Source organism: Vanellus vanellus (assembly GCF_965231255.1).
Source record: "Vanellus vanellus genome assembly, chromosome: Z".
Taxonomy (NCBI): Eukaryota; Metazoa; Chordata; class Aves; order Charadriiformes; family Charadriidae; genus Vanellus; species Vanellus vanellus.
In genome coordinates, this window is record NC_138908.1 from 73,868,663 (window position 1) to 73,883,248 (window position 14,586).

Sequence of the window (14,586 nt, forward strand, 5' to 3'; positions counted from 1 at the left end):
AGTGTAGAATTATGATTTTAACAGGTGTTCCTTAGGGGACCCTTGTCAGCAATAGGGCCTAGAAATACCACAATGGATTGTGCGAAACAAGAATTAATATCTTCAAGCAATTACATAATTATAAGTAAAGGTTCCATGGGTGGGAAGCAGAATGTAACACTTCAGCTCATGCTGAGTTGCAGTCTGTACCGGGATCAGTTCTATTTACTTGAGTGCAATTATTCACAGAGCAGCCTATTTAGAGCAGGTTTTACTTTGGTAAGCATATTATTTCTAATCCTTAATTTTCAAGTCTCAGAACAGAGCTAGTCAGAAAATTAAGTCTGAACTTTTCTGGCAACAGGCTGGTACTTCTATTAAAAATAATAGTTAAGCAGCAATGTGTCAGTTTTAAGCAGAAAGGAACTTCAGAGATCCCATGCTCAGACTTGAATTATTTCCTTAATCTATTAGAATTGATTTACCAGAATAAGGTAAACTAAAATTTTATTGGGTCACTGAAACACCAAATGAATTAAAATACAGAACCTGTCTTGGTGGGTAAATTATGCTTTGTTTCGCAAAAGCACAGAGTGAAGTATCCCCCCATAGTCTACTGGATTCCCCAGTTCTTTAAAATACCACTCTGTGTCTGTTCCCAGAGAAAGTATTATTTCTCCAACATATATTCAGGGTGGTTTTGTGTACCCAGTTAGTAGGTGCTTGTTTTGTCTGATATTTCACTATTCTTAAAACAGGCCCATAGCGCTCTTCTGGAAAAACGATACTCAAGATGTCTTGATAAAGTGTGCTATGAGCTTATTTGTAAAAACATAATTCCTGTAGTTATAATTAGAACTATAAATGCAAGATAAGCATATCGCTTGTAATCATTGTTAACTTTCCTTTTCCATTAAGGAGTCACGGCACAGCAGCACACTTGAAGAAGACTCTGAAGGAGATAATGACTCTGAGGAATTTTATTATGGAGGACAGGTAATGGAGGAAATTTTTGCACAAGTTTCGGTAAATTAAATTTGAAAGCTTCTGTTGTTCATTCCATTATAAATTTATGGTAATAATTTCTTACATTTATTCAACGTAGACTAGAATGCCATGTGTATATATACATAGTATTTTATAGCTGAAATATTGAGTACGCTATATTGTATAATTATATCAAACTTAAAATAAGATTAGCTCATTTACATTTGCACAGTTGTGAGAATAGAAGAAGCAAGTACTCTTCAGAACATTTGAAAATAGAAGGCAACTGCTTACTTTCAGGAAATAGTTATTCACTTTTTAAAGCTTGTCCCATTATTGATAAAAATGGGAAGTCAGGGTGGATCCAAATCTGTTTCCTTCTGGAGGATTGCCATTTTGTAAAGTCAAGAGCACTGCAATTTAATGGTAAAAATGGTTATTACAAACCAATTTTGATCTAGGCAATAGTCCATTCTTTTTCTGAGCTCTACAGTTAAATTCACCTTGAAAAATGCTGCGTATTTTTAGATGAATGTACTGCTCTGTGTCTTTCCTTCTTGTTCCCTCAGCAGAATTAGTTATTATTGCATTCTCTTATGTATTGGGAAATAAAACCTCTTCGTCTCTTCTCCTTGTGCCATGTCGATAGAGCGCTTCACGCTGCTAGTCTCTTTATTCAGATTTTTCTTATCTTTTTAGCCCAACTATTGCCCCAAAGGAGTCATCCCTCACTTACGTTATTAGACCTGTTTATATCGATGAGCATTGTAATGAATTACGATTGCTGTTTATGAAAGTTGTCACCACCTCAGCCTGGCAGCTGAAGCCATCCGTGCCCTGGCTGCGCAGAGCCGAGGCCGCAGGAGCGCGCCGGCGGTGCCAGACGGTTGGGCTGGTGCGGAGAGCGTGGGATGCTGATGAGCCTCTTCTCTTGCAGAGCCAACAGCATGGCAGGGTTTGAGCACAGAATGTGTGTTGAGGTGCTTCACTCTAAAAAAAAAAAAAAAAAGAAAAAAAAAAAAAAAGGGCAAAAAAAAAAAGCACGCCCCTAAAAAGCTATTAAAAGTGATATTGAAACTGGAACTGAAATAATGTATTTTCAGAGTCAGAAATAACTGACATGAGGTATTGACTCATATTCACTTTAGAAATGACTGCAGGAATTGGCTCCCTTCAGCTGCCGACTCCTACAGCCCCACAGAGCGCTGGGGAGGACCACGTGCACATACTTCGGTGCAAAGAGCGATGCCTTCTTTTCATCTGCCTGAGACGAAAAGTCTTGTGATTTTGGCCTGTAGTGATGAGTTGTGCGTACTGGCTCAGTTTTTCGACACTGCAGAAAGGGCAGTAACCTCAAGGTGAAGGAAAAGGCAGCAAGCAGCTGGGAGTACTTACTTCTTGAGCAAGCCCTGACACGTTTGGTTAAGGATGCCTGCCAGCGCCCAAGTGAATGAATAAATATCAACGCTGCCTATGAGATATGAACACAGAGAGCAGCACATCATTTTGCAAAGTGTAAAAGAACTGTGTAATAGGCAATTCTGGTTAGAATGTAGTTGTCTTGTATTTGAAGTGGAAACTACTTTGCATTGTCATTTTTTTAAGGTAATACATTTAATTGAAGGAATTATAACTGGCAAAAAAGATACAGTTAGATCAGCGAGAAAAATAGTATATCAGATGTTTGTGAATGTCTTGAGTATTGAATATTCGAAAAGCAAAATAAGGAGAATAAACAGACAAAAAAAGACATCGCAGAAGGTGTGTTTAATGGGAGACAAAAAAGGAAATTTTGAATTTAAAAATTCATGGTAAAAAAGACAAATTTCTAAAGAAGACCTGTAGAATGAAACAAAATATTGAGGACTCGGAAAATAAATAGGAAATTAGGTAATGAACAAAGTCCCTCGAGATATGAAAAGAACAGTCCTTTTTCATATAAAGTGATTGTAAGAGTTATTAAGTGAGCACCAGGTGTATTGGGAAGGCAAAATAGTTGACTGTATATGCAGGGAACAAGCAGGGCAAGCTACTTCATTTGAGACAAGTGTGTGCTGTGCCCACAGAGAAAGGGGACAAAAATATTGACGTTAGCAACTAGAGGGAATAGATGCCGGTGTAATTGTGTGCAGTACCGTTGGGAAAGGTGGAGGTCAGGGATAATTCTTAACATTTCTGAGTGGTTACAGCTGGAAAGACGAGAGAGCAGCTGATGATGCAACAAGGGCCATGGAAGATGGGAAATGGTATTTGATGGGCAGTGAAAACAAGATACGACCTTTTGGTGATAAAGTAAACATTTGTATCTGCTTCCTAGGCACCTGCTTGTAATCCTGCCTAAGGATTTAATGGATAAATACTTTAAAGTAGCTAAGCGATTCAATAGCCTAAGTCCTATTGATTTTCAATGGGATTTAGGTTTGTAAATCACTTAATCTCCTTTAAAAATGCAACCTTTTGTCATTATATGGGACAAAATAATCTGAATCAAGTCTCAGATTAAAAACTGAGACTTTCTAAACACAGACCCTTCAGACACAGCAAAGTTATCAGATTTTTTAGCTTTTATATTCACTTTCTCTGAGAGTCTTTGTTAATTCTTGCTTTGAATCTCTATCTTCTACGTTTGCAAATGAGAACAGGAGATTGAAACAGTAATACTATTGCCTTTGGCGCTCTCTCTCCCTCTCTCTTGTGCTTCAGTTACAGGACGTACTTGCAAATGCAGATATACAAAACACTGGCAGTGTCCTCTGCATACATCACTATGTCTGTGGCACTAATTCAGGGCTGGAAAATACCATACTGTGGTCTTATAATTTGCCAGAACAGTGTTTTGTTTCCTTTTTGAGTTCATAACCTCTTACCGCCAGAAAATAGATTGGAAAAAGCATTACGTTGAGCACTTCAGTATTCTGCATAGTGTTCCTTTTGGACTTTACTGTTATTGATACAAAAGACTGATTAAAAAATGTGGTTTAGGACCAAAAAAGGTGGCAGGTGGATCACAGCTACGATTTGTGAAATGATTGCTGTGCTCTCTTTGGAAGCAGGACAGCAATTATTTATGCATCTTTAAAGAATTCACCTTTGAGTAATGAGCATGTAAAAAGGATTGGTTTTCTCCTACCTGAAGTGAAATAAAAAAAATTGCAATAAAGGTTTTCTTCCCATGCTCTTCTACTTGGAAAATTGTTCTGACATGCCTGCCCAGACAAGGGAGGGATATTTCGCTTATACCCTTCTGGTCACGAATATTGTTGCTATCCCTGATAAAAACATGTGCATGCTATGCTAATGAGTTCTGTGCCTAAGTGTAATCAAATTGCTCTTTGCTAACTTTCATAGGCAAAAAGTGATCAGCTGATTATTGTTTTAATTGTATTGAAATTTATTTAATTAAATTGAAAAGTTCATCTCCAGATATCAGAGCTGAAAGTGTCACAGCACTGGTCTCAAACGTACAATGTACAAATGGAAGAAACAGTACTGCAGTTAGATACGGTTCTGCAATAGCAAGAATTCTCTGCAGGAATTCCTGTATAAGGAGATATATATATATGTCTAAAGGGATAGCTTACAGTCTTGTGCTTTGCTGCCTGAATTTGTTAAAGGCACCAGCCAAATCCTACTCTCGTTTCTGAATCGGTCCAAATCTGGGGAGTTCATCGACTTCTGTGGAATTACGGTCATTCTAATTGTTGTAAGGAAGTAGAATTAGGTTCACACAATCAGGAGAATATTGCTTAATGTGAAGGTAGTAATAGACTGTGAATAGATTGTTACAAGCCTGCAGAGGTATTTCGGTCCTTGTAGAAGATAGGAGGATATTAATTATTTTGACTTCATGCAGTCCAGCCAAACCAGCTCACAAGTTTTTCTTTATAGGGTAAGCAGTAACATAAGTGTTTCCATTTTTCATGTAGAGTTTGAAAAAAACAGGGATGATATCTAAATACATGTTTCTTTACACCTTCTCTGGTAAAATGCTTAAAATGGGAAAGTGTTCTTTATGGTTTTTTTTTTTGTTTGTTTGTTTGATAACATTGCACTGGTGGATAGAATACAGCCAATCAGTAGACTGAAAGTGTAGTTTAAATGCTGAGACACTTGGTATATAGAATAGTTTCATGCTCCTCTTGTTGAGCCCAAGCCATTCTGTGTCTAATATATATGAGAGTGTGACAATAAGCAGGAGGGAGCAAACCTTTGTCCTGTTGTGGTTGGAGTGGGATGATACGACTGGGGAGATCTTGTTCTTCTCCTACTTAACAGTTTTAAAAAGTATCCCAGAACGAACTCCAAGACAAGACAGGACAGAGGGATGAGTCCTTTGCAACTTCTCTTCCCACAGACAGGAGTGGGACCCTCAAAAAATGTCAGTGCAGAGGTGCAAATCTCATAGCTTAGCAGAGCTAGACCACCTCAGTGCTTCAGCTTATCAACACAGTGTCCATGCTGAGCATGGCATTAAGGAATCTTTATGCAGCATATTTTGCAGGGGGAACTTTCAAGAGCCTAGGTCAGGTGCCAGTAATGAAATAAATAAGAACTCCTAGAATACTTTTTTTTTTTCCTGGTAGGTTAGCTATGATGGAGAACTTCACAAGCACCCACAGCTGGAGGCTGATTTGACAGCAGTGAGAGAGATCTATGGACCTAATGCAGTATCTCTCAGGTACGTCATTGTCTTTTCCGTATTGTGGAACCTGTAATGTTTTGGACATTGAGTTCCATGTGGACAATCCCTCACTGCCAAAGCACAAGTCTCTTCTAGTGATCTGTGCATATTGTGTGGCAAAAGGAAAGAGCACTGCTGGCTAGCAATAATGCTGGTTTTGTTTTTTCTTTTTTTTTGTGGTTGAGTACTGATACAACTGGCTGTGCTGAGAACAAGCCCTGGAATCCTGTTCTAAAACAGCATTGTCTTTTGCAGTTCAGTCGGTATTTGATTAAGCTGTTGTATTTTGTTGAAAATTACTATTCAGCATTACCCTAAACCCTTGGCAAACTCCTTTTCTGTCATATTCTGTCTTTTGCCCTGGAGGTGAACAAGAGTGTTGATAAGAGATTTACTAAATGGTTTCCCTAGGGAAAGATAGAAGGAATTGGATTTGTCTAGTCTGGAAATAAGAAGAGAAGACATCATAACAGTTCTTCCAAAAAAGTTGTTTGTAGATCAGAGGAGTGATCAAATGTTCTCTGTTGTCATCATGAGGGAGACAATAAGAAACTAGCTGTGTTAGCAACAAACAAGAATTTGATTAGATTTTATGAAAACTTTTTAATTGTGGGAGCCTAAAGTATCCTACAGAGGGAAGTGGTGGAACATCAGTCAGAGGTGAATTGCAAAGTGTAATTACACAAAATTCTGTTGTGCATATATAAGCATGCATGATTCTGCCACAGGGCATAGCTGTATGATGTTTTTAATATGCTTCAGGTGTTTTATAACTTCATTTTCCATCTATGCATTCTTAATAATTTCATAGAAATAACAGGTAGGCAAGATGTAACAGACCTGTCAGATGTATTACAAAGAAAATATCAAAGTTGTCATACAAATCAAGTAATAAAATACAGAGAAGATAATAACCTTAGGCATACATATATTGCAAGTAACAATTTCTGTTAACCTCTAAACAATAAGCTCTGTTATTTTAATCTAAGAAGAGAAAGCATATCTACAACTATGGTGTACTGTACCTTTTCAAATTAAGTGGAAATTTCATTACATTTCAAGGACCTGAGGAATTGAAATCTGAATAGTTGTATACAGGTTTAGGAAATGAATGACATAAATGTTTAGTTTCCAAACTGATAACTATGAAATTGAGAATACCTTGATAATAGGCACCCTCCAGCTCCTAAAATTGAAGCATTATATGTAACCTTTCAAGAACTGTAATGCATCTAATTTATTGAATCAAGTGTTTCATTGGAAGCATTGTGATCTCCTTGATCACAAGTAGTAGAAATTGGCATCTGTGGCTGCTTTTGGCATGTGGAAAACTTTATTGCTTCTTCCACTCTGTTGCGGTCGAAAAAAACTCATAAATTCTTGGAAATGACAAACACAGCATTAAGCATTCAGTTTCATCCCTTTCCTGCAGCTCCACTTCTCTGTGGGGAGAGGAGTTTGTCTGACAGTGACACCCACTAAGATGCATATTTCCTAGACAGTTTACTCTCTTTTAGTAGTCTCTTGCTGTCACAGAGTCAACTGTACATGCAAAAGTGAAATACCTATACCTGCATGCTTTTCACCATTGCTTTTTGAATTCTGACCACCAAAGCCGTGAGAAAGACCTCTGGACCAACTGATCCAAACTTTTCAGCTTCTATTTACATTGCTTTTGCATTGATGGACAGAGGACCTCTGGGAGCTTCCAAATCAAGATGTGTTCATGGAGCCATTGTAGACAGCAGATCATAAGCTGCAGGTGTTGGAAGAAAACATGATTTCTTCCCCTGCTTTCGGCTTGGGGAAGTAAAACTACAGTCAGCATGTGTTACCATTCTGTGATGGTAATGGAATGGGGGCAAAGGGTTTTCAGTGAGTATGGAAATTCCACAGTTGTGACTTATTTTTATCTTTTACACTTTCTTCCACTAATATTTCTGTGTTTCATTAGTTCAACTATGTTTCTGTTTAATTCATAAAATTGTGCTTGTTGACTGCCTTTTGAATCTCTGGCATGTGAGTAACACCAGCCTGCGTTCATAAATATTACTTGAGAGTTCATAACAATCTGTTCTTTGGATCGTCTGGAAAATTAACAAAAAAAATCTGAGGCTACTGTTCAGTAGGGAAGTGGTTAAGCCATTCAGTAGGTGGACAATTTCACCATTTCAAAGCTGGGTCTTCAGTGAGCTGTAGGAGGTCAGCAAGCACCTGTACATGTAGCTCTGGGTGAGCAGAGCCTGGAACAGCTGTCAAGGTGGCTGGGAAGCCTGAGGGTAACACAGCCCTGGCCAGCCACTGACCTGCTCCCTGTGTGCCATGTGTGGATGCATCTGATCTAGAGAGAGACTTGGGGTTTGCCCTTATGAGGGAGAGCCATAGGGATGCTGAGGTTCGGTGGAAGGGGTTACCTCCACCAGACTTCACAAGAGGTCAAGGCATTTCCAGTGTGAGTTTCCCCAGTTTCCTACCATGGGCTGAGAGGCCCCTTTGGTAGGGGACAGTTATAGTGACAAAAATAGTTTTGTATTTCAAAATTACCTTGTCAGCTTATTTGTGCAAAACTGCTACTGTGCACTGTCTTAGTCTAGTTTAATAGAAAAGTGTGGAAGTCACTGTGAGAACAAGGGTATAAATGCAGCGTAAAGAAAAAAACCTAGTGACTAGACTCTAGTCTGTGAAAAATTGAGAGTGATTGCACTTTTACGGTATTGTCCACTTAAGTAATTTAAATGCAAAGGATTTATTTATTTTTTTTGTTTAGGTGTATGGATGAGTATTTTCTAGCCCTATTTTTCAGAAGTCTTCAAGTACGTTAGGGCAGGGCAATCAGAATGAGTCAGAAAGCAAGAGGCAGAAAAGTTACACTTGAAAGGTTAAGATTTCGGATGGTAATGAAACACCTATAAGCCTAAGTTAAATCTAAACCTTGGGGATTCCCACAATACTACACATAACAGATAAAATAAGGTAACTATTGCCTTGGGTGCATTACAGGGCAATCTTTATGTTTTGACAAACAAATGCTTGAATGTATGAAGCAATCCCACAGGTATAATATGCCACCCTCTAGGCTATGTTGTATTTGTCTTCAGTGATTTATCTCAAGCCTCTCCTTGGGTTACTGGCTGTTAACCTGAAATAATCGTGAAAATTAACTAGGGGTTTCTTTTGTCATAAATAGGCGCAGCATGTGACCATGATTGTTTTCTTGATTTATTTGTGCAATATACGAGGCAAAACTACATAGCAGCAACGGAGAGAGAATTTGAGAGAATTAGTCGAAAAAGAGATTTAGCCTATTTAAGCAAGATCCACTGAAAGAAAGTTTCAGTGCAGCAGACGGTCACCCACTGGGAATATTGATCCAATCTATGTAAATGTGTATTTTATAACCATTCTGATTTTACAGACAAGATTATCCTTTATAAAATCTTCCCTGTTGTAAGTACTCCTGGGCTGAGGAGTGTCTTAAAGAGCTCTAATGTAATGTAATTCTTTCCTTTCAGGGAATATGGAGCCATTGATGATGTAGATATTGATCTGCATATTGATGTTAGCTTTCTTGATGTAAGTAATCTAATCACAGAATAACATAATGAACATTAATACCCATTTAATTCTGCTACACATCAGACTCTCTTGACAACCACTGAGACTTTCCTTTTTTGGAGACTGGATCTTCACAAGGGCCTGTCGCATTAACGATTGCTACTCAGCGAAAGGTTTCCTTTTCCTTTTATGATCACATTGTTAAAATGCTTTGTAGGCTTCTTTTTACTACATGTGTATTTCCTTTCAAACGTTCTTTGTGAATGGTAAATGTTTTAACTGATATAAATGAAATACATTTCTTTTTTTGCTATCCTAGACATTAGTTAGGTGAAAGCACTTCATAGAGTCCTGGAGGGAAGAAGACCTTGGCCGGAGCTCTGCTGTGTGCTTCTCAACATCTGCAGCTGATTAGGGAGAGGCTTGAGTGGCAAAGGAGACACAGGACAGCGGTGCTGTCGGCTGGCAGCATGGCGTCTCTAACAGTCACGCTGTCGTTAACTCCACACTTCCTCACCTCATCTGTGCAGTAATTTCCTGTCCTCTAGAGAGAGAATAAAAATCAGTGCTTTTAGGGACATCAATAGCTTCTGCACAGCTATGTCGTATTCTCAGGTTAGCACAGCACGTAAGATAGTCGTTCCTGGGCTTTTTTTAAAATTTAAGAAAATCTGATCGTACCCTGAATTATTTCAGTCAGCCTCAAGGAGCAAAAGTTTCCTTTGCTCTGTGTTATGGGATGAGTTTCCTTTCCATCTTTATTTGCTCCTTTGCTTCTCAGCTTTGAAGCGGTATCTCTTCATGGGAGGGTGTTTGCCCGCACTGTAGGTGTAGTATTGTATATAAACCTGTGCTCAGTTTAAATGAGCAAACTCGACAACTGGAAGCAGTCTAATGCTTCCAGTTAGACTTCCGACAGGCAATCGGTCGTCCTAAGTCTCAAGTTTAAGGTTGGAGTAGATATTCCACAACTGGGTAAATGGAGGGATGGTGTTTGTAACAACCCTCAGGTAGACCGACAAAATGCAGCAGTTCCTCATGATGGCTAATAGTGTCTGTTGTTTTCTTTTTATTTTGAACTAGGAAGAGATTGCTGTGGCTTGGGATGTGATTCGCACAGAGCCTATAATAGTGCGATTGCACTGTTCGCTTACACAGTACTTAAACGGTCCAGGTTAGTCCCCTGTGTTTTCTTCATGTGCCTTGTGTGCTGTCTCGGTCTGATCCGTGTACTAGGTGGTAGACGCTCATTCACTGCCAAATCTTTGACCCTGCATGTGCTTAAGTCTACTGCTGAGAGCGTTCCTACTGGTTTCAAATTATGTTTACAAATATTTGCATGGCTAGGCCCTCGAAAATGACACGGGCATCTAATTTAAACTTTCATAGTTTGATTTTTGGAACTTGTTTTCCTGATATCCTTTGGAATGCAACTGCTTCCCTTAGGAACCAGTGTTAACGAATAAAGATCTACAGTTTCTAATATGTGATTTCCTGATTTTGGAAATCGGGGATCGTTCGCACAGGTGAGATATCACTGGTAAAGTGTACATAGACCTGTGCAGCGCATTAATGTGCCCTTTTTCGCATACCTCTGAAGAATCAGGCCATGATGATTATCCTTTCAGCTTCCGGTTTCTATATGACTGTGTGAAGTCTGGGAATCTTTAGATTTGAATGAGTTGTTAAGTGAGTAAAGCTTCCTCATGAGAGTGAAAATGGTCAAACTCCTGAAGAATCAACTGATTTTGAAGATTTGGAAACATTCATATGCACGAGTCAACTTCAGATATGTTTTTACAGTAGGAAGTCAGAACTAGGTTCCAATTTGGATCGTAACTTCCCCAGCTTTGGAGGACTCCAGTGCAATCAGGCTTGTATCTGTGGGAGAACGTTGCCTCTGGAAAATGAATAGATATTTCCAGCCATAATATGTTTAGCAAAATCTGTCCCAGTGAGCTATTTTTATAGCATATATTGCCTGCTCGTGCTAACTATAAGTTATATTCTGTTCATTCAAATATTTTCATTAGATCAATCTTTATTTTTTTTTTTTTTGCTTGACTTTGGTCTTTTTGTCTGTATTTTATTGCTTCAATCTTTTTTTTGTAAATATGCAGATCTTAAAATACGTATTTGCAGGTAGCAGTGTTAGTATTCTATCAAAATGTAATTCAAAAATTAAAAAAGCACAGCAAATAAGAGAGGGCGAAGTGGGAAGAGCAGCTTGCAGTAAGAAATGATCTCGTGAAATGAGAAGTAACAACAAGATGTCTTCTGCACCGTTGACAAGGTTAAAACGGTAAGCGTGGTTCCCAGTCCTGCAGCTCACTGATAGTGGGGCTGCCTGCGCACCAAGAAAGGCAGGGCCAGGGACAGAGGCAAGTGCTTCGCTGACACGGGTTTTATGACCTCAGCTGCTTTTGCAGCCATATCTCTTTATTTACCAGGAAAGGACAATGAGGTCCATCATCTTTTGTGTTAATAAGACCCTTTCTCAGTGAATTCCTCTTCCCCCTTAAAAATGTTGTTTTGAGACTACTGGGCTAACTTCACGCCACATCTTTTTTCTCCTGCAGTACTTTCTGTTCATTGATAAACAGAAATGCGGTATACTGCAAAGCACTATGGGTGCTATTCGTACCACCCTGTAGCTGTGCAATATCCTGATTTTAGATACTCACTCTTCTAGTAATAGCTTCTCTCATTATTGTACTTGTGGGAAGCTTCTCCCACGTGGCTTAGAAACCTGTCTTAGATGAGGATGAATCAGCTTTTAGAGGTACCGGGATGTCTCCTCTGGCTGTACAGCTTAGACAACAATTGTAGTCTAGATATCAGATTTTAAGATTGCTGGTCTGGGTATGATGATTCTCACTGAAAATATTCCCCCCCTACCATGTGTCCTAAAGTTGACAATCTAAAGGCGTTGCTACTCCTAGTCAAATAATTCATCCCTTTTGAAAAAATGATCAGTTTGTCTTTAAAATATGATATTATATTTGAGTAATAACATTAGAGAAAGGATATCTACAGGGCTTTGAACTAAGTGAAATTGGATAGCCAGGTTAGCTATATTGTATTTTATTTTAAAATTTAATTTATTAAAGCAAAATTAGAGGATAAACTTTGACATTCTGAATAAAGTCTGGCTTTCTGAATGATCAGAATAATACAGATTTTAAAATACTGATTTACCTTTTCTAATAAAATTTGAACCAACCCCAGATTTTTTGTTTTCATTCCTTTTGTATTTTACTGTAGTCTTTACCACCTTATGTAATATCAAGTATAAAGTCTATTTGGGCTTGTAATATGTGTTGGCTGTTGTCCTGCCTTGAGGACCTGAGGCTCTCTCAACAAGTGCTGGTTTCCATCTGCCACTTCTGTCTAGTAAATGTTATTAAAGGATTTTGGTAATACCAGGAGCTAATTTCCAGCCTTCACCCTGCACATTTTCAATTTTCTGACAGATGGATATGGATATACCAGTGTTAGGATGGGTCTTGAGGAAAATTCAAGGTAATTCTTGACCACTGGAATTCATTTATCAGGCACTTAGATGACAATTATGGACCTTGTATTAAAATACCCTCAGAAAGAGGCAGTTTTTATCACAAGTTTTCTTCATATTCAAAGGATCTGTAGTGTGTAAAGACTATTTACTTGGAAAAACGTTTAAGAGACTAGGCGAGATGAATTACTGGTCCAGATACATTTAATGTGATGCTGCTCTCTAGTACTTGCATAATATAAAAAACAAAGGTACACTTTTGTAATTAAAATTAGTGGGATTTGGGGGAATTCAGTTTCTAAATTACTCATTTGTAAAACTACAAATTATATTGGGTTATATTCCAAAAAGGACAATTCCTTTCTTAATAAGCATAGATGACATGTCCACTTTCACCATTGCGTCAATGGCATTGTGTATAGTAAAGGTCCAGATGTAACAGGGTCTTTAAATATGACTTATATGGTCATGAGTTCTTGATTAGTGCTGCAAGTTCATATACCAACAATATCTCCTTTTCCCGTAGTGCCAACTGTGGATGTATTTCAGATCTCTACTAAGGAAAGATTTGGGCTGGGACATCAGCTGAAAAAGTAAGTCTAGAAAAGCATAAACCCCTGTTTTGGGGAGAATATCACACTCTTTTTAGTTCCTGGACTGTGCCAAGTAGCATAAAATTCACAGGTTGTCAGGTTGGTTGGATCAAAGCATTTTGAACTTGTTTTTCTTTAAATAAAAAGTAACAGGATTTGCCTTTTTAAGTTCAGTTTTGACAGGTGTTGGGGAGAACCTGATTTGTGCTGCCTGCCAGGGTTTTCTGTCACTTTGCTGCCATTTAGGAAGTAAGCTACAAAACTTCAAAAGACTGTAGCTAGGAGTGTTCAATTTCATGTTTCTGCTTAGATGGTGAAGCCTCTGGAGCAGGAATCTTTTGGAGCATCACGCGTACCCTAAGGGGGCTCTGCTTTCATGGTGGCCTTTAGTATGTACCACAGTAATTAGGCCATCCATGTTTTGAGGACAAGAGGGAAGAATAGTTGAAAAAATTAGCAGTTTCACGTGTTCATGGTACAATTCATTTTAATAAAATTTTGCTGAGTCATCTTTTCACATATGGTTGTGTACGTGTAATAAAGTGACAAGAATATAGGCTTTAATGTCTGACCATGACAATGTTCAGTATGCTTTAGGGAAAAAAAGTCTTTTGTTGTTTGGTGTTTAAAGAAATTCAGTGCACCATTTTCATAATCTTACAAATGAAGCATTGTTACTAAAATCTCTATGGTCCATGACTTTGAAGAAAAAAATAAAAAGCTCCCCTGACATCAACACTCCCTTAAAACGTTTCAGTACTCTGATTTGTGCACTGGGTAATTACTAAAGGTTCCTGTCAGACATTTTCAAGGACATAGCTGCATAATTCACAGTTGAGCAGAAGTCAGAATACCACATGGCCCCTCATGGCTGTGGCAACAGAATATTTATCTTTGAAGATTCACTAAATTTTCGATAAAGTCCGTACCAACTTCCACTTTGACTTTATCACTCGAAGACTCCCACTACTAGATTAGTCACAGAGTACTTTGGCTTGGAAGGAACTATTGGAGGTCACCTAGTGCAACCTCCTCATCCAAGTAACACTATCTTTAAAGTTAGATTAGTTCACTCATCCAACGCAGTTAGTGTGGGAAGATTGCCCGAGATTCAGTCTCGCGCAGCTGAGCTGTAAAATCTCCAGCCTTTGTGGGCAACCTATTGTATTTAACCACTTTTCTTGTGGATGTCTTCCTTTTATAGCCTTTATTTTTTAGCTTTCCTCGCTACAACTTGTGACCACTGCCTTTTGCTGTCCGTCTCTGGGAAGCGTCTG

General features: G+C 38.5%; 1 protein-coding gene across 2 annotated transcripts in view; it reads left to right on the forward strand.

Annotated features, from left to right (window-relative positions):
• The window catches only part of PARP8 (poly(ADP-ribose) polymerase family member 8), a gene marked incomplete at its 5' end in the record, with an annotated part of 119,111 nt that overhangs the window by 64,082 nt on the left and 40,443 nt on the right, over positions 1 to 14,586 (forward strand). For both annotated transcript variants that reach the window (XM_082497152.1, XM_082497151.1), the window contains 5 exons: positions 898 to 975; positions 5,550 to 5,644; positions 9,160 to 9,220; positions 10,286 to 10,376; positions 13,243 to 13,309. In XM_082497152.1, coding sequence (XP_082353278.1) covers positions 898 to 975; positions 5,550 to 5,644; positions 9,160 to 9,220; positions 10,286 to 10,376; positions 13,243 to 13,309 — 392 coding nt within the window. The remainder of the gene's footprint in view (positions 1 to 897; positions 976 to 5,549; positions 5,645 to 9,159; positions 9,221 to 10,285; positions 10,377 to 13,242; positions 13,310 to 14,586) is intronic.